At 48.7% G+C, this 20,357-nt stretch overlaps 1 protein-coding gene across 2 annotated transcripts in view; it reads right to left on the bottom strand.

Annotated features, from left to right (window-relative positions):
• ZBTB47 (zinc finger and BTB domain containing 47) overlaps positions 1–20,357 on the bottom strand; it is a 95,325-nt gene that overhangs the window by 22,859 nt on the left and 52,109 nt on the right. For both annotated transcript variants that reach the window (XM_084618199.1, XM_084618200.1), the window contains exon 2: positions 7,681–9,054. In XM_084618199.1, coding sequence (XP_084474325.1) covers positions 7,681–9,054 — 1,374 coding nt within the window. The remainder of the gene's footprint in view (positions 1–7,680; positions 9,055–20,357) is intronic.

The following is a 20,357-nucleotide window of genomic DNA, read 5'->3' as shown; positions in this document are numbered from 1 at the left end:
CTTCACCTTCACCGCACCCCTGATGCTTTCACGAGGAGCCATCGCCGCAAAGGGGAATGACAGTGTGAATGAGCAGCACCGTCGCTGAGGGCAAGAGCGAGCAGGGCAGGAGTTGACACAGCTTCACCAAACTTTTTCATGACAAGCCCCACTCGTTGCTACAGGACACGCAAGGAGCACTTCGCCCCCACGCTGAATTGCAGCCTTCTCTGGGTCGGGGGATGAGACGTTTAACACAGTATAACACCAGAATACCGATCCCACTTGTCACTGGAGGAGGGATTTACGGAGGCTGAATATAGTTAGCTCAGGGGCATCTGACCAAAAAGCTGCCTTGGGATCATTAATGGCCAGTCGGCTACAGCTTCAGTTTTATGTCACATTCAGACGAGGGCCTCTCTCAGCACAATGCCCCTACTGCCATGCTTGGGCGCTGGCTCAGCACCAACCGCCCAGAGAAGATTGCCCCTCTTGGATTACCACACCACTCCCTGCGGCTCCTCTGTCTCTTGGAGATCTACTGCTGCTCAACAGGGAAGAGCGAAGATACGAGCTGCCCCACCGCATCAGCTGCTCAGGGTGCTGAGCACACACACATCACCCTGCTCCACCCTGCTCAGGAACGACGTGCATTTCCCCACTAGCCCTACCCAACAGTCAGTGGCTCACAGAGCCATAACCTGGCTCTAGTTCTCTCTGTTCCGCTTCCAGGCGATAAACTTTCAGAGCTACCCCTTGGAGTAGGCAAGTCACAGGACTGCTAAGGAATCGCTGACTTCGGATGATCAAGCATCCCAGTGTCCTGTACACACCTTTACCATGAAGGAGTTAGAGACAGGATAGTGCCCCTTGCTATAATCCCTTCGCTGTGTTTACCCAGTAGCAATGATTTACTGAGACACAAGGACACAGCGCCCCTTCACATTTCACAGGCAGCAGTTCTCTTTCATTGGCCTCCCAAGTCCCTCTCCTTTTGCTAATCCCCACCCCTATCTCGTCCCCTAAGCTTGTATCCGTCACATTCCACGAGGAGACTGACTGCAAATTTGGTTTCAAGACCCGTTTAACAAGCACAGCTCAACGCAGGGGCAAAACTGCAGGGATTAACCCACTCTCTGCTTCTCACGGTACCAGCTCAGTCCGCTTCCACTGCCACGCCACCTCTGGCCGCCAGGGCTGGTGAGAACAGAAGCTAAACGGGGTTGGACGTGGCCAGCATTTGGATGGGAAACCCCCAAGGTTTTGGATGGGAAATCCCCAAACCCCAAGGTCTGGAGACTGCTGAAAGACGTGACAAAGTACTGATTCACCAAGGTAATCAAAGCCCCAGCAGAGGGGGCACATGCTGTAATTTGGATGGGGCTTGTAAAATCAAACATATGTGGTCACTGAAGACCCCCAGGGCACTTTGTGTAATCACCGATGTGGTAAATCTAGCATCCGGGCTTCACTCCAGTTTTGGCCATTTTATTCTGTCAATCCCAGTGTACCTGCATTCTCAGTGTGGAGGGAAAACTGTTCTCCCTTTCCTGCCCAACTCGCTCGACATCCGTTAGCTATGTGTGTAAAGTGTTGTGGGATCCATTCAGGGCTGGTATCAGATGTGTCTGCTGCTTCAGTTCCCCATATTTCTCCCAGGATCTTCAACAGGCCTGCACGCTACCCGAGTGCTTTCACAGCTCGTCTTCAGCGTTCCGCGCTCTAGCCACAAGGCGTAGCTCAACCCTTCCCGAGAACGGGCTTTCCTTCCCCTACATTAGCTAGCAGCACTGTATACGTCCAAAGCAAAGTTCCCACTGACTTCAGACTGGGCGTGCTCAGCACTTCGGCAAGTCACGCCCCAAGTGTCTGAAGGTGGACAACCCAGAAAGAAAGAACTAAAGACAACACAATGGCCACCTGGGAAGTTTGGTTTAAGTGACTTGCCCAGCATCAAGTAGTAACTCAGTAGCAGAGGCAGGGACTGATTCCAATTCTTCAGGGCAGCATTTGCCTTAGCCACAAGACCCTCCTTTCTCTTCCTGCAGTCCCCTACCTCATTCACTACACAACTTCTGCAGCTTCCGGATGTCCCACAGAGAACAACCTCATTAACTACACAATCCCAGTTATGCTCCGAGCACTGTCCAGCAGATTCGTATTATTCAGAAAGCCATTTTCTTGTTGAAAAAAAATGTCATCTGCATGTTTTCAATCAGCCCTACTCTCTAACCTCCTTCCTGTTAGATACTTGTACTTTCCCCAACCTGGCACAACGTCACTACACTCTTCATATTCCACAATGCTATTCCCCTCAATCCACAGATCAAAGAACTGAACGTCTCACTGCTGTACAAGCTTTGCATCACTGTCAGACACAGAAAGAACATAAATTCGCTCAAAATACTTATTTTACCACAAAAATGCACAAAAACGTCTATAGATTTTCACTAAGATTTTAAAATAATGGCTCAACTGTACAAGAAAACAGTACCAGGCAAAATCCTTCACATGCACAATAGTTTGTACGTAGATTTATAAAATAGATTAGTTTAAATTCAAACTAATCAAAATATTTGCCTGAAAATTCTCAGAAAAGTGGCAATTTTGGTTGAAGTCCAGCACTCAAAAGTTAGGAAATGCCAGAATTAAGGTTGTCTGTACAATTTTAATTCTGTTCCCTTCTGTGTATGCATTATGATACAATCTTTAATTACATGATCATCTACCATTTTTCCATGGGACTTCTGCCTTATTGAGTATGTCTACACGGGAACAAAAGACGAGCAGCATGGCCTCTGCTGGCCCGTGTCAGGTGACTCATGCTCAGGGCTCAGGCTGTGGGGCTAAAAATTGCTGTGTAGACATTCCGGTTCAGGCTGGAGTCTGGGCTCTGGGACTCTTCCCTCTTGTAGGGTCCCAGGGCTCAGGCTCCAGCCTGAGCCCAAATATCAACACTGCAATTTTACAGCCCCGCCACCCAAGCCCTAGGAGCCTGAGTCAGCTGACACAGGCCAGCTACGGGAGTTTAACTGCAGTGTAGACATACCCGGGGTTACAATATTAAGGCAGCTGAATGCTGCCCTGGAAATTGGATTCTATCCCTGCACAGTTCCTATGTGATGCTGAACAAATCACTTCAATCAAACTTTTCACAGGCAGCCACTAATTGCGTGTCCTCATTTTCTGGGTTCATCTTCAGATTGGCAGAAGTGTTGAGCGCCCACAGTTGCCAGTGAAGTCAGTGGGAGCTGTGCCCTAAACACATAAATTGCTATTTAATGCAAAGTACTCTGAAAAATCAGGTCCTAGCTGCCTCAGACTGGTTGCCCAAAATCACTGAAAACTTTTAACCTTAATCTCGCTCTGCCTCAATGCCCCATCTGTAAAATGGGAATAATACCATCCCTTCACCTCCCAGGGGTGATGGAAAGATAGACTGGTGACTGTCTGTGAAGCACTTGGATAGACAGTGATGCGGGCCACAGAAAAGCCCATAAGGGCATTAATGATTTCATCTTCATAGCAGGGTTTGAATAGTGTGCAGTAAAATAACACAGGGGTGCACTCTGAACAATGAGGAGAAAACCAAATATTGAATAACTATCCTGTGCACGGAATGAGGCAAAGGTCCTGTGGAAAAAAAATGGTATCTGATCATCTAAAAAGATTGTACCATAATGCATACATGCAAGGGGCTGAATTAAGGTTGCACAGGCAACCTTAATTCTGACATTTTCAAATGATGGAGATTGCAACTGTAATATTTTAATATTAATATTTTAATTAATAATTTAATATTAATATTAATATTTTAGGTTATTGTGTGTGTAATTCATACAGTACACTGAAGTTTAAATTCTGCTTTAAGTTCAGTTTCAGGACCTTAGGACCAGGTTCGGATATTCAAACTCACATTGAGCAGTGCCTTACTCCACGAGTGGATGCAAATGGGTGTGAACCTTAGCTGGTGGAGCTGATGTAGCTATTGACTTCAGTGGAGCGATGTTGACTTACAACAGGTGACAATCTGGCCTGCTGACTTCAATAGGAACGCTTGGGATAAACTACTCTTCAACCTGAGTAAGGATACCAGAACGTGGCCCATAACTAGGGCTCCGTGTCTGTCATGGAGGTTGCGGGAAGTCATGGATTCTGTGACTTTCTGCGACCTCTGTGACTTCTGTTGCGGCCAGTGCGGCTGAACCCAAGCAGCAGGCTCTGGGGACCACCTGAGCAGCGATCTCCAGGGTGGCCAGAGCAGCGCTACCCCGGCAGCCCCTGGCCACCGGTGTCATGGCTGGCCCCGCCTCTCCCCCCAGCAGCGACTCCCCAGCGCGCCTGCCCCCCCGCCACAATTTAGTCAAGGATATTTATAGTCTAAGTCATGGACAGGTCAGGGGCGTGAATTTTTGTTTATTGCCTATGACCTGTCCATGATTTTACTAAAAATACCTGTGACTAAATCGCAGCCTTACCCATAACTATGGACCATTTATTTTTTCTCCTTCTGATGTGGCTTCTCCATTGTGGGAGGTTCGCAACCATGGTGGGCCTATACTGAGCCTCCCTATTTCCCCCAGAAATATTGACACAAGAAGTTGGTTATAAGCAATGTTATTTATGCTTGGAGTGAACCTATCTTATTTGAAGCCTTCTGCACTCCTATACTTCCTGCATCTTTTACGCCAAGTCCTTATCCCTCAGTATCCCTCACACGTGGGTAGTGGAAGGGCAAGAGTTTGAATTTTAGGCGGCTTCACCAACCTCATGGCCCATAGCTATAGTTTTAGGGATAACCCACACAAAATCAGACCTGGATTAATTTAAAAAGAAATCACTCAAGCACTGGAAGGATAACATGGGACCGTCTAGGGTTTTCTTATCTATATTAAAAAAAATGACATTTGTAAGATGATGTCAGTTCAACATGGATTAGAAGATTCACTGGAGAATTTTTTAAAAATGCTTAACCAATGAAGCTGCAGCATTCAGTATTATTAAACTTTTCCTGGATTCTGATTGGTTCATGTCACCTGTAACGTTCCAATGTAGCAGCCAGCCAATAAATTACTCTTAAAGAAGAAAAAAAAAGGAGTACTTGTGGCACCTTAGAGACTAACAAATTTATTTGAGCATAAACTTGAGCTGTAGCTCACGAAAGCTTATGCTCAAATAAATGTGTTAGTCTCTGAGGTGCCACAAATCCTCCTTTTCTTTTTGCAAATACAGACTAACACGGCTTCTATTCTGAAACCTGTCTTAAAGAAGAGTTGGTCTACATTAGAAAAGTTGCATTGGTTTAACTGAATCTATTTTAAGAATCCATTAAATCTAGGTAAATTGGTACAAACCTCTAAAGCAGACATACTTAAAGTGATTTCAAAAAGGATTAAACTAGGTTAGCTGAATTCAGAAATGCGTCGACACAAAAGCTAAACCGATGTACAGCAAGAATTAAAGCTGTTTTATGTCACACAGCAAATTTCCAAATTAAGCTAAATCAATTTAAGACAGGGTTAAATTGGCTGACGTGTGTCTATGTTAGGAGTTTGTGTCAATGTAACTGGATTGATTGACCGATGTTTAAAATCAATTTGAATAAACTGGTGCAACGTTTCTACTATAGACAAGGCCTAAGTACATAAAAGTACACGTATAAAAATGACAAGAAACGTTAGATAAGTACCTATATACAGTAGCATCACGGATTATCCGAACTGACTGAGTGACACTGCATGTATTTGGGTAAATTGGGAGAATATCGGAAACAGACCTGCTAGCAGTTCCTTGGATCAGGGCATTTGGATACAAGGGTTGTGCTGTGTGTGTGCTGGGAGGGGGCTGTGCTCTGTTTGTGGGGTTATGCTGTGTGTGTGTGTACACACGTATGTATACACAAAGAAATCAGCTTTACTTTTTCCTCATGTCTACATACTAAACAACCCTGATAAAATCCTTGGTCATTACTGCTCGAGGTTCCAATTGTACCAGACAAGCCCATTGCTGCCCAGACACTCACACCGGTAGATAAGGAATTTTCTTGTGTCTCAGTGTAACACTCTGGGGGTCAGGGGGCAGTGACTGCAGAACAGGAGAGAAATGCTTGAGTGGTTTGGGGTAACAGAAACCCAGCGTTTTCCTTGATTCCCTGTTGCTCATATTTCACGTTTACACAATAACATGAGGATGCACACCACTGTCCACTCGCTGCAGTGCTGCAATTTAGTTTCTTTCCAGCAGTTGGCACTGCAGTTCTATAACTGACATTTGTCAACACCCTAAAGCAGTTTTCAGAGTAGCAGCCGTGTTAGTCTGTATTCGCAAAAAGAAAAGGAGGACTTGTGGCATCTTAGAGACTAACCAATTTATTTGAGCATAAGCTCTCGTGAGCTACAGCTCACTTCATCGGATGCTCAACCTTTCCAAAGTACTGTCCCCTTTTCAGGAGCCTGCTTTGTCGTGTGTACCCCAAATTTCACCTCACTTAAAAACTATTTGCTTACAAAATCAGACGTAAAAATACAAAAGCGTGACAGCACACTATTACTAAAAATTGCTTACTCTCTAATTTTTACCATATCATTATAAAATAAGTCAATTGGAATATAAAAATTACTTACATGTCAGTGTATACTATATAGAGCAGTATAAATGGGTCATTGTCTGTAGGAAATTTTAGTTTGCATTGACTTCGGTCGTGCTTTTTATGTAGCCTGTTGTAAAACTAGGCAAATGTCTAGATGAGTTGATGTACCCCCTGGAAGATCACTGGGTACCCCCAGGGTACGTGTGCTCCTGGTTGAGAACCACTGCCCTAAAGTAAGAGAACTCCCGTGGGTCTGATGTCGGAGTGGTGGGATGTTTTCTGGTGGGAACTTTTCTGGTGTCAGAGCTATGGATCTGCAATGCCACTGTTAACACGGGCTTCAAACACACTGGCGCCAGCCATTCATCACAGCCTTAAGTCTCCTAGATTTCTATGCCATATTCTCTCTGTGCCCACAGCCTGCCCTCTATAAGATGCCACACCAGTGCTCTCTGACACTAGGCCAATCCTTTAATCCTCATTATGAGCCCCTCTAACAGCATTTCAGGGCATGTAGCTTCCAGGATCCTTTCAATTCCCTACCCGCTACCCTCACCCCCATGTTTATATTTTTATTCCTGCCACTCAAAGACCCTGTTATTTAGGGACATCCCCACCCCCCAGCCCTCCAAGTCTTTCAGTCAGGAAAACTGGACAGAGCCCCACCTCTGCCGGCCCTTGTTTAAAATACAAAGCTCTCCAGCAATAGCTCAGAAGGCTATAGTAACCCCACAGGACACAGCAGTATCCTGGGCCACGCCTCTACTTTACCTCAGTGTTTTTGTTCCTGTTATAAGGTGCATGCAGAGCCATGCAGTGTAGATCACTTATTGCCTCTCCTCCGCACCCACTAGGAATCGGGCTGTGCTGGGTAACTGGGAGCTAAAGTGAGATCTGGTACCACTAGAGCCCCAGGACAACACACACAAACCCCACTGCCATAAGGAGCACCAGCCGCAACCTCAGAGTACTTGGAGCATCACTTGAGGCTCTGTTGGGAGGGTACCATGCCCAGTCCCCGCATACTTCTGGCATGTCACCAGGCGGTGGCACAGAGTGCCCGGGCCCCTCTGCAGCACTCTGGGGCCAGGCGGGGCATGACGGCGGCTCACCTGGATGTTCTTCTCGCAGTCCGTCTGGTGGTGCAGCAGGAGCTCGCTCTCCAGCAGGAAGCGTTTGCCGCACTTGTCGCAGATCTGCATGCGGCTGTGGGTGACGTTCATGTGCTTCTCCAAGTACCAGCGGTTGTTGAAGACGCGGGGGCACTTCTTGCAGGGGTATTGCTGTTTCTCCTCCAGCTTGACTTTCGGGCCCAGCCCATCCTGCTCCTTTTTCCTCTTCCTCCCACGCTGGCCCTCCTCTTCCTCCACCACCTTGGCTAGATCCTGGGACCTGGTGGACATGGTGGACTTGGTGGCCTTGGACAACCTGCTCCCCCTGCGAGGCTGCCCAGATTTTTCCCTTTTCACTTCAGACGCCTCTTCATCGTCGTCCTCTTCCTCCTCCTCCTCGGTGGTCTCCTCCAGGTCTTCCTCTTCGCTGTGCTCCTCCTCTTCCTCCTCCCCCACCTCAGCATCCTCCTCCTCCTCCCCCACTTCCTCATTCTCCTCCTCCCCTTCCTCCTCGGTGTCATGTCCATCCCCGTCTGGTCGGGTGATCACGGCGGCAGCTTCATTGGCGGTGGGCTTCCCTTCCGTCCCCTTGGAGACATTGAGGGTTTGGTTGTTGAGGTTCACCTCCACAATGATCTGCTCCCGGTTGTAAGAGCCCTGGCTGTCCAGATCCTCCTCCGACTCCCCACCCTCTATTTTACACATGGTGGCCAGGCCACCGTCCTTCTCCTCCTTGTAATACTGCTTGGCAGCCACAGTCGGGAGGTGCTGGTTGGCGCCTCCACCCACCCTGTCCTCTACTCGCACCGAGTAGGGATCGGTACCTTCCCGGGCATAGATCTTGGGGTGCGGAGAGTCCACCTCTTGCTTAATCTCGCAGTAGTACTGCGGGGGGACGGCGTTGCCGCAGGCATCGGGGGGCAGGGCCATGTCGCTGGCCATGGCCAGGCTGAGGGACCTGGTGTTGATGAGCTCCTGGCAGGAGGCGGCGATGTTGCTCATCTGCAGCACGGTGGCGGCGTTCAGGACGTCCTGCACGTTGCAGGCGTTCACCAGCAGCTTGGAGGTGTAGATGAAGTTGAGGATCTGCTGGAGGCCTTGGGAAGTCAAGGCCTCCAGGGACAGCTCTACCCGCTGCAGCTGCTTGTTCTGGGTGAAGAGAGAGTGGAAGAACTGGCTGTAGGCGGCAAGGACCCCCTTGTGGGCGGGGAAGATGCTCTTCTGCTGAACTAGGACGACGTCCACGTCGCACAGGTCCGGCTGAAACAGGCGCTGCTCGTTCAGCCTGTCCATCAAACACGTGAAGTGGAGGGCTACATCCTCCACCAGAGAGTATTCAGCGGAAGGGTAGTCAGTTGTCTTTTCAACTATCAGCTGCAGGGAGAGAGAAGAAAGGAGATGCAAGAATTCAAGACTGAAAAAACCTTTTCCTTTAAATGGTCCCTCCTTTCCCTTCCCACAACAGAAGCTAGATGCCAAGGGAGGCAGCTTAACCTAGTAGTCAGACCACCACACTGATAACAAATACACCTGGCTCTACTCCGTGACTGATAACTTCTCGGTAACATTGCCCTGGGCTCCACCACCTCCCCCATCTGTCCCCTCACAATTGTGAAGAGGGAACAATAATATCTGCCCACTTCCATAAAGTGCTTTGAGATCCCTGGATGACAAGCACATTGCAAGTGTCAGGCTTTATTATGATCCGCTGCCGTGGGTCTTTGACCTGAGAGAATAGGTTGTCCCCATCTCCTTACCCACCCACCCTGCTCTGGTTATCTGTGCAGTCTGAACTTGGGATCTCCGGATTCAAAAGCACGAAGCTCTGCTACCTGAGCTGAAAGCCCAGGTCCATAAATGCAATAGCTGACTCAAACCTCCTTACAAGGTCCAGCCACTAGAGGGAGACAAAGCCCCAGGTTGATGTTAATATGAGTTCTTCAAGAATTTGGCTACACAGTCTCATCCACAGTGTGAAAGGGGAGTTCAGGCCAGTTCAACCCTTCGTCCGTCGGCAGAAACTGTCAACGATTTGTGACAAACGCAATTTGCGGCTCAACGGATGCCTGTTCCCTGGGAACTGGATTGAGAACACCAAACCTAGGCCACCATGAATGGCGAAACGCCCTCCCCACCCTCACTCCATCAACTTTCAGTCATTACCATTCCAACGCAGCCCTGAACAGGCTTAAATGATCATTTGAAATGGAGACGAAGGCGCACCTGAGCCACTAAGCAAAGGGGCAAAGTCACTTGGACTATGACTGCAGAGACGTGGCCAGAGCTGCCTGGTTCAGACACAGATCAGAATGCCCCCGACTGGTGGGGGGGGATTTGGGTTCGGATTGAGGTCCATCTCCACTATAGCACATTAGATACTAGTATCTTCATCCCTGATATGCCCCAAATGCCCAGAAGGAATGGGCCCAATTCCCAATTGCTCTCTTGCGGCACTTGAGGGAGGGACAGAGAATGCAGATAGGGGGTAAAGAGGACTTTAAGTTACCTTTGCACTCCCCATTATGGCTGGTCAACGTTTTTCATTCAAAACTTTTTTTTCCCCTCCTATGAAAAATGGCTTTGTTGTCAACACAGAAACCTCCATGGGATGTATCGGTTGCCAACAACATTCTTCAGGTTCTCAAATGTCAAAACAAAACCTGAAAGTTTTCAGCCCCAAAATCAAAATATTTCTGTAAAACATCTGAAAACAAAACAAAAAAAATCCAGATTTTGGCCAAAAAATTAGGATTTTCCAGTTTTTTGATGAAAATTTGGGGAAAAAGTTCTTTTGCAGAAAAATTTCAACGAAAAAACGAAACAAGAGTTATTTTCATCATAATTTTTGCAGAAACAAAAGACCATTTCCCAACCTGCTCTGCTGCCTGTGTTGTGGGGCTGCTCAGGGACCTGCCGAGCTCCCACCATATGGCAGAGCAGCCTCGGGGCTGTACAAAAAACAGAATAGTCCTCGGGCAGTGCTCTTTGATCACGCCTCCAAACTGCTTCCTAGTTAAGAGCTGGTCAGAAAATGGGCTTTTTTCTACAGAAAATTTTGATGAAAAAAAGAATAATTTTCTCCAAAACCCCACATTTTCAACAGAAAAATTTGACTCCTTGGCAAAAAAGCAACAACTCAAAATATTTTAACGAAAAACAGAAATATTCCACTTTGGATACACTGCCCTGGTGCCTCATGGGAGTTGTAGTTCAAGTACCGCATGCTCTTATTTCTCCTCTCTAGGCCGGCCTGCCTGGTCTAACGGTGAAGCACTGGAATGCGTTACCTAGGGAGGTGGTGGAATCTCCTTCCTTAGAGGTTTTTAAGGCCCCACTTGACAAAGCCCTGGCTGGGATGATTTAGTTGGGGATCGGTCCTGCTTTGAGCAGGGGGTTGGACTAGATGACCTCCTGAGGTCCCTTCCAACCCTGATATTCTATGATTCTATGATCCCCATGATGCCATTTGTGGCTTTCAGTCAAAATATTTCAATTTTTGGGTCTGTGAGTTTTTGACCCCCCCAAAAGTGTGTGTGTAGAAAGCAGACAGTTTCTGTGAAAAACTGAATTCAGCTGAAAACCCAATTTTCCATCTAAACAGTTCTGATGGAAAATTTTCCACCAGCCCAGTCCTCCGATGCTGGGGCTGTGAGCTAGGCTGTCGGAGAGCTACTACATACCAGCCAGGCAGCCTCGCTGCACAGGAGAGCTTGTTCCAACCACTTTAAGGCTCCCTCTATGCTACTAGAGTGGCTTAAAGCATCCTTAGCATAAGTCAGGCCTGCTGTCTTCAGAGCACTTTATAGCTTTAGCCCCTTGGTTCTCTGTTTCAGCTGATCAAAAATCCACCATAATAAAGTCATGAGATAAGAGCGTGCCCAGGAGAATCTAGGCCTAGCTACTAGAGAGGCATGCATGCTGGATTGCTGGCCTCCCCCACCCCAACATGCAGCACTAACTAATCTCCGTTATTAGAACTGTTGTGCTTTTTATTTGCAACCCGTGGATTAAAGATGCCTCCTAACAACTGCTCTGAGAAACGCAAGCAGCAATGGGCTCCCAGCGAAAGTAATTCCAGCCGTATCTGTGAGCGGCAATTACCTTCCAGGCTCTTGTGGTCCTGGCAGAGGGGCAGTGGGGGAGAGATTTAGTCAGAATGTGTAAGTAACCTAGAACTCTGGATGAAGATTTCAGATGCTCGAAAGATTAACCCTTTCCCTGCCCCAGGTACAAGGTATCACTAAGGCATTGATCTTCCTGGTACCCAGGTGCGTGTGTGTGAAACAGCCTAAATACTCAATTCAATTAAGAACTGGTGACTTTAAGCCTAACAAAAATTTCTAACCTGGGTGGTCTGAAGTTAGGCACCTAAATTCTTATTGCAGACACTTGATTTTCTGAGATGATGAGGACTAAGTCACACACATGAGGAGCCGAGTCTCTGAAAATCAGGTGTCTAAATAAGAATTTAGGAACCTAACTTTAAATACCCAAATCTGAACATTTTGGGTAAAATTTCCAAAGGAGCCTCTAAGTCCCACTTTCCAAAGTGATGCAGAAACCTAAGTCCCATAGACATTTTCAAATTTTACTCGTTAGCCTTAGGACAAATAAAGGAAAGCAAACATACACACATGTGCGCCACCTACTCACCCTGTGGAACTCACTGTTGCAGGAGAGCAAGTCAAATACTACAGCTAGCTTGTTTTAAGAAGGGCTAAGTCATTCTTATGACCCACAACTTTTACAAGCATGCAGGAGAAGATCAAGGTGATCAGATTTCATGCTTCAGGGCTGACCCACCAGGGTCAGGAAGAAAATATTTCACCACCGCAGAGCACAGCATTGCACAGCTGGCTAGATGCCTCATGCAGTGTTCTTGCTTTTGGAGAAGCACACAGCTCTACCTCATCCTTCACCACCTATGACCACACCACTGCCACCAAGACGGCCCAGTGCTCGGACAAGGTCAGTTCATGGATGAAGAACAGCTGTCTGAAGCTGAACCCGAGAAAGACAACGGTCATGCTGGTGGGCAGAGGAAAGCATTCTGAAGAGTCTGCTGCCAGCACGGTGCAGTCTCCTTTGGTTAAAAGTACATCACCACAATTGGTCAATTCAGACTGTGGTTTAGGAGTACTCCTGAAATCCTTGCTGATGCTGAGCTCTCACAGAGCAGCATCCATGAGTAATGCTTTTAATCACTTCTGGTTGGTGCTGAGACTCGGTCCTATCCTAGCAGACGGTGACCTAGCCTCAGTTATTCACCCTTCCATCACCTCTCAGCTGGTCGAGAGCAATGGGATATACCTGGGCATGAAAACTTCAGTGCTTTGGAAACTCCAACTAGTACAGAACGCTGCAACACAGACTACCATGAACCATCCAGCCTGTCCTCTGCTCTCTACACCGGGAGAAGAGCAACTCAAGCTCAAAGTCTCTGTCCTTATCTTCAAGGCGCTCAATGGCCTGGGCCCAGGATAGCTAGAAGTCCGTCTAAAGCTCCACAATGAAGACCGTGGTCAACAACGCTGCTCCTCTGGCATAATGGAACTCTCTATGATCAGGGTAAAGCTCGTCTGCAGGAGACAGCTTTTTGAGGGGCTAGTTCGAGACTGTGAAATGAACTCCCCCAGGAACTAAGGGCCGTTACAAACCTCACCACCTTCTGCTCCCAGTGCGAGGCGCATTTCTTAGACCTGGCCTTCTGTAATATAAAACACAGAGCAACAGGTATCGATAGTAAAAAAAAAAAAAAATTACACAAACTGCATACGCTTCTCCCCCGGGGAGAGGCTGAGAGAACAAACAACACGCGGCAGATGTTAGTCGCTTAATGCATGACTGGAAGACATTCAGATACTGCAGTGATGAGCGCAGTATAAGAACCTATGTAGAACAGCAGAGACTGAATGAACGGACACAGGGAAAGTGCCATCAGATCAAAATTGAGGCAAGTTGGCCATAATGCCAGGGGAGAACAAAACCAAACCACAAGGAGATCCAGAGCAAGCCAATGGCTCACGTTCATGGTGGAAAGCCCAGAAGGGATCTTTGTGATCATCTAGGTTCACCTCCTGCGTAACACAGGCCACCATAGTTCGCCCAGTAATTCCTGAATCAAGCCCAGTAGCTGCTAAAGCTTTACTTTTAGAGAGACCTCCTATCCGGATTTAAATCAAATAGTAACAATCCTCAGCGCTGACACAGTGCTTGTCATCAGTGGATCTCAAAGCCCTTTGCAAAGGAGGTCAGTATCAATATCCCCCTTTTACAGATGGGGAAACTGAGACGGATGGAGGTAAAGTGACTTGCCCAAAGTCACTAGCACGCCAGCCGCAGAGCCAAGAATTGAAACCCAGGTCTCTTGATTCTCAGGTCAATGGTCTATCCACAAGGCAGCACCGACCAAGACTTCAAGTAGTAGATCATCCGCCACGGCACCTGCTGAGCTCTTCTAAGAGCTAGGAGTTTTTCAGCCACTAGCTCAGTGACGCATCAATTGCATTGGGAGGCTAAAAGGAATTAAAATTGGAGAGCAGCACAGGATGTGGCCACGTTCCCAGGTATATGGAGTGCCCAGGTAAGCAAGACCCTTCCTGCACAGAAAGAGTCATCCAGAGCACCGACCCTTGTCAGCAGTCTTAGCAAAGCCTCCAAGAGCTGAATGGGCCCAGAGGACTGAACTCCCCTCCCGGCTCGTGAAAAGCTCCTGGCTTTTCGAGAGCATGTTGGCTGGAAGGGCAGCGTGGGTGCAGTTTGTTCTGCATTCCGCCATTCCTGGTCTGTGGCCAGCTGAAAGAACTCCCACTGCAGGGCCTTCCACACAGCTCCTGGAGGGTACATTTATAAGCAAGGTTATAAATGGTTCTGATGATGGACAGACGGGAATTTTTCCCCCCGACTCGGTAATCATAGAATCATAGAATATCAGGATTGGAAGGGACCTCAGGCGGTGGTCATCTAGTCCAACCCCCTGCTCAAAGCAGGACCAATCCCCAATTAAATCGCTTGAGCAGTGGGGCAGCGTGATTTTCCAGCTGCGAGAGCACAGCCCCTCCAGCTGGGAATTAACGGGTGTTATGTGGGCGTATGGAGAGGGGAGACCACATTTCACACAAGCCTTATCTGTTTCAGAAGCAGCTCTGAAGACCAAGGGCGCGATTCTCCTCTACACGAACGTCCCCTTGGCCCCACACTGGCAGTGTAAACGGGGCCTTACAAGGAGAGTAAGCTTACATCCACCTGAAGGCTCCTATACACTGCCAGAGCGATGCCAAGGGGCATTGGCGTAGATGAGAATTTACTCGACAAGAGTGGCAGCATGCAAGTGCTATGTTCCTTCCTGCTTCACATGGGCTGTGACAAAGCGGGATCTGGGGGAAAGGCATCACCGGGCACACACACCACACACCTCTCACACTAAGTCTGGGGAAAGTCACAAGAGAGCCAGCGTGCCGTCGGCATCCATCACCGCGGGCTGCAGCAGGCACAGTGTTCCTGCTCAACCCAAGAGCTGGAATTTATAGTAAAAAGTCCTGAGGGTCACTTTGGCTTCTTTCCTCAAACCACAAAAGGAACCAGACAAGCATGTAGGCTTGTAGTGATTTCAGCTGCTTCCCTCCCCTGCTGCTACTTAGCGTCTCTGAGCTTAGCACGATCAGAACCTCAGCGGCGCTCAGCGTTCCATACGGCAAGTCAGCCCGCATCCTGCGGCGAAGTACTGCGCCGTACACACACCCACGCACAGACACACGTTACAGTGAGATAAACCCAAAGGCTGCAGACAAGAAACAATGATTGTCTAAAACACACACACGTGGGGAGCTGGGGCTAGAATGCTGGTCCTACAGTTCTGGGGGATAAAAATTACAGGCCTTTATTACTTCAGAGCGCCCACAGGTGACAATAGGAAAAGGGAGACTTGTGGCACCTTAGAGACTAACCAATTTATTTGAGCATGAGCTTTCATGAGCTACAGCTCACTTCATCTATCCATCCATCCATGGCCAGTCTGCATGGGAAAGTTTTTTCTATATAACCTAAGGTGTGAATTTAACCAGAAATAGCCATCCTGGTGTAACCCCCTGTGTGGGCATTCACTTATTCTGGTGTAAGAGTACTTTTTTTTTTTTTATACACTGAAGATGATGTTTTATTACCAGTATAACGATACCTGGATAACTGCTAAAACTTTCCCACATAGAAAAGCCCTTAAGGCATTTATGCAGCTCTCATCATTGGGGTATCTGAGAACCTCACACTATTTACTGTATTTCTGCTCACAACACCCCTGTAAGGTAGGGAACATATTATCCCCTCTAGTGAATATGGAACTGCCCTGTGAGAATTTATTACTGCTGCCTGTTGGGTCTGGCTATCAGGATGGTGTTTTCCGTGTTTGGGTTTAAGTAATTCTTACTCAGCCAAGAGTAGAGGGAAGATGGAGAAGATGACCTAGACAACTACCAGCTGACACTGAAGACTGTTAAAGGGACAATGCAAGGACTATTAGTCCAGTGATGCTAGCTCAATCCCACACTGAGCCTACCTGACTGGATGGACCAGCACGGGCCAAAGCTCACCAAGACTTGAATAAGCCTCTCTCTCTAAATCATAGAATATCAGGGTTGGAAGGGACCTCAGAAGGTCATCTAGTCCAACCCCCTGCTCAAAGCAGGACCAATCCCCAATTTTTGCCCCAGATCCCTAAATGGCCCCCTCAAGGATTGAACTCTCAACCCTGGGGTTTTTAGCAGGCCAATGCTTAAACCACTGAGCTATCCCTCCCCCATCCTGTAGGACGAAGAAGGCTGGCAAGATTTAACAGGACAGACAGAGTCTTGGGGAGTGCAGGGGAAACCAGACGGCAACTAGAATCAGACCCAGGAACCCACTGGGCGTGTCTGGAGATTCTAGGCCAGGCAGTCCTTCTGGGATGGTAGACCTTTAGGTAAGATAGACGTGTATATGCTGTTTGTTAATGTAAAATCTTTTTTTGTCTAGTGCTTGTTCCTACTGTTAAATAAAAATCACAAGGTTTTAAGAAGGTCACTGGCTCTCCATAGGAAGAAAATCAGGTGCCTGCACCCAGCTGGACCTGCAAAGGAAGAGGTGGTGTCACCAGATCATGGTCTGTGAGGGGAAGAACGGGGAACTCCACCCGGGGACAGGAAAAGGGCAAGAGGCCCAGAACCTGAGGGGCTGCCCTCAGGGGGGCCAGAAGTGCAGCTTGCCCTGTAACCATGACATCCTCACTTTCGTCAATTCCAAGGCCAGAAGGGTCCACTGTGATCACCCGGTCTTACCTCCTGCATTCCAGAGGCCAGAGAACGCCCCCAGCCCCCCACAAAAAAATTCCTAGAGCAGATCTTTCAGAAAAACATCCTGTCTTGACTTAAAAATTGCCCATGATGGAGAATCCACTGTGACCCTTAGTAAATTGTGCCAATGGTTAATCGCCTTCTCTATTTAGAGGTGGGGAATTGAGACATAGAAAGACAAAGCGACTTGCCCAAGGTCACTCAGCAAATCTGTGATAAAGCAGGAAGTTGAACGCAGATCTCCCAAGTCCCAGTCTAGCCCCCTAACCACTGCACTGTGCTACCTCAGACAGAAGTTACACATCCCTTGTCTACAACGAGCCCACAGGATAACGTCACTTGCTCATACACCCAACGCTAGTACATCACAATGTATACTAGCTTCTAATTTTTACTAGGCTATGTTTCCCATTTCCCTCCCCCGCCCCTTCACTTCAGTGCTAAGTTACGTAGCTACTCTATCCAACACGGTTTCTCTCACTGTTATGGAAGATGGCATTCTCTTCTTGACCCCCTAGCCGTAAGTACATACCTTGCAGAATGAGAGGGCCCCGGCACGGTGAAGAGTTCAAAACCAAAAGGTTGGTCTTTTTCACATCCATTAAATGAAGACTCAAAAGAAAAAAAGCTGTAAGCAGGGAATGAAAGCTGTGCTGTTAAGCAACTGGGATAACTCATCCCCTCGTCCCCCGCTCCTCTGCCCAGCAGGGTCAGCAAACCATCGGAACAAATCAATAGCGACTTCTCAAGCTAATGGAAAATAATGGAAAATACGGCCGATGTTGCTCAGCCTCATGAGTCAAGTCTGGTTTCTTTAGCCACCTGCCTGGGAACATTTTCACTCAGGGCTCCTAGGTCAGCCCCAGGATGGATTTATTGAAGTCAGTGGGGGTTTTACTGCTCACTTGAAGAGCAGCTGGCCTAGCTTCCTCTATGTTCTTGGACAGAGAACAGGGCGCAGCAAAAGTTCCCGCAGCGGTCTCTCAAAAGGTGCTGCATTCTGCCTGCCAAACCCACACACCTGTTAAAGGCAATTACGCAATTACAGGACACAACACTCCAACTCCCATTATTTAACTAATTATCAGCCCTGGTTAGGAGGATTTAAGCTGTTGTATTTCTTGTTGCCTAAGGCAAGGCATCACCTGGAAAAATTTAAAGCCAGGCTGGAGCTGTTTAGTAGCAGCCCGAGGCTGGAGAACAGTGTAATTGGTTGCTCCCTCTCGAGCTGTACTTTGCTTTTCTTTTGAAGGTCAAGGTCCCTAGATCCTACAATGTGTCTTGCAGCTCTGGGGCACTGCAAGACAGGGATCTAATCACCCCCAGCGAGAGAGAAACCCCTCCATCTTAGGCGTCCGCCACCTGCGACTGTCCACAGCTAGCACAGCACAGGGTATTTAAGCAGCAACTCTAGGAATACGTTCATGCAGCCTAAGGCCAGACAGGACCACGACAATCATCTAGTCTGACCTCCTGCGTCACCCAGGCCATAGAACCTCACCCAATTTCTGCATCCAGCCCTGTTTGAGCTACATCAACTCTTTTAGAGAGAGAGCAGTCTTGACTTAAAGACTGCAAGCCATGGAGACTCCCTGGTGTTCCTAGATAAGTTATTCCAATGGCTAGCGAACAGGAGCAGCAAACAGGGGAGTTCTGCGTGGGAGGCAGATACACCTAACAAACAAATTCTCAATTTAGGCCAATAATCGCCCCCAAAAACAAAGAACAAACAAACAAAAAAGACCCCTGCCAGCGTAAAAATAATGCAGGCAGAAGTCCCGCAGCAGAGTGGGGGCAGTCCAGTTTATTGCACCAAATGCAGCATGTGTGATTACCTGTCTTGTGGGCAGGCAGCAGGTGTGTGCATTTGGTGCAGGTAACTCATGGCCCCCAGAGATCAAGCACAAGACAGAGAGGTACACTGAGGAGACTTTCTGGGACGCTGTTGAGTGGTCCGACCCCCAGACTGACAGCCTCTGTGCTTGTTTGGGAGGATAAAAGTCTTGAGGAAGAACATCAAGCTGGAGTGGAGGAAAGGATCCCACAGCTGGGACTCTCCTTCCAGATGATGTCATGGTATCCCCTCGCACTGAGGACACCCCTCCTGGGGAAGGGACCCCCATTATTAGGAAGAGACAGGTAATAGTTATGGGGTCGTTGGGTTTGTGATGGTGGGGAGAACCGCATGGTGAATTGCCTGCTGGGTGCCAAGGTTGCAGCCCTCTTGAGACATCTAGACAGACTTATGTGCAGTGCTGCAGAGGATCCAGTGGTCATGCTACATGTAGGGTTGCCAGACGTCCGGTTTTCGACCAGAACACCTGGTTGAAAAGGGACCCTGGCGGCTCCGGTCAGCATAGCTGACCCTGGAGTTAAAAGTCCTGTCAGTGGCACAGCCCTGATCCCCCTCCAGCCCTCCGAACTCCTCGGTCCCAGCCCGGAACACCCTCCTGCACCCCAAACCCCTCATCCCTGGCCTCACACCAGAGCCCGCACCCCCAGCCAGAGCCCTCATCCCGCCGCACCCCAACCCCCTGCCCCAGTCCTGATCCTCCTCCTGCCCCCCAAGCCCCTCAGTCCCAGCCTGGAGCATCCTTCTGCACCCTAAAACCCTCATTTCTGGGCCCACCCTGGAACCCGCACCCCCAGCCCAGAGCCCATACCCCCTCCCGCATCCCAACTCACTGCCTCAGGCCAGAGCCCCCTCCCATACTACAAAACCCTTGGCTCCACCCCCCCAGCCTGGAGCCCCCTCCTGCACCCCAAACCTCTCATCCCTTGCCCCACCCCAGAGCCTGCATCCCCGAACAGAGCTCTCACCCCTCCCTGCATCCCAACCTACTGCCTCAGCCCGGAGCCCCCTCCCACACCTTGAACTCGTCATTTCCAGTCCCACCCCAGGGTCCGCACCCACAGCCGGAGCCCTCACCCCCTCCTGCACCCCAGCCCCCGAACCAGCCCGGTGAAAATGAGCGAGTGAATGAGGATCAGGAAAGTGAGCGACGGGGGGGAGGGGGCATGGAGTGAGCAGAGGGCGGGGCCCTGGAGAAGGGGCGGGGCCTAGGAGGAGGGGCAGGACAAGGGTGTTCAGTTTGGTGTGAGTAGAAAGTTGGCAACCCTAAAGTAGGACAGAGAGGTCCTGGAGGCCAAATTTAGGCTGCTAGGTAAGAGAGCAAAGTCCAGGACTTCTATAGTAGCATTCTCTGAAATGCTTCCAGTGAAACACGCAGGGCCTATTAGGCAGAACTGCAGAGTCTCAGCGTGTGGAAGAGATGATGGTGTTGGGAGGAGGGATTTAGGTTTGTTAGGAACCGGAGAACATTTTAGGAAAGGAGGAGTCTCTCTGGAACAATG

This window comes from Lepidochelys olivacea (genome assembly GCF_965140295.1).
Source record: "Lepidochelys olivacea isolate rLepOli2 genome assembly, chromosome: 2".
Taxonomy (NCBI): Eukaryota; Metazoa; Chordata; order Testudines; family Cheloniidae; genus Lepidochelys; species Lepidochelys olivacea.
The sequence above is the reverse complement of the archived record's forward strand: the minus strand, read 5'-3'. Positions and strand labels throughout refer to the sequence as shown.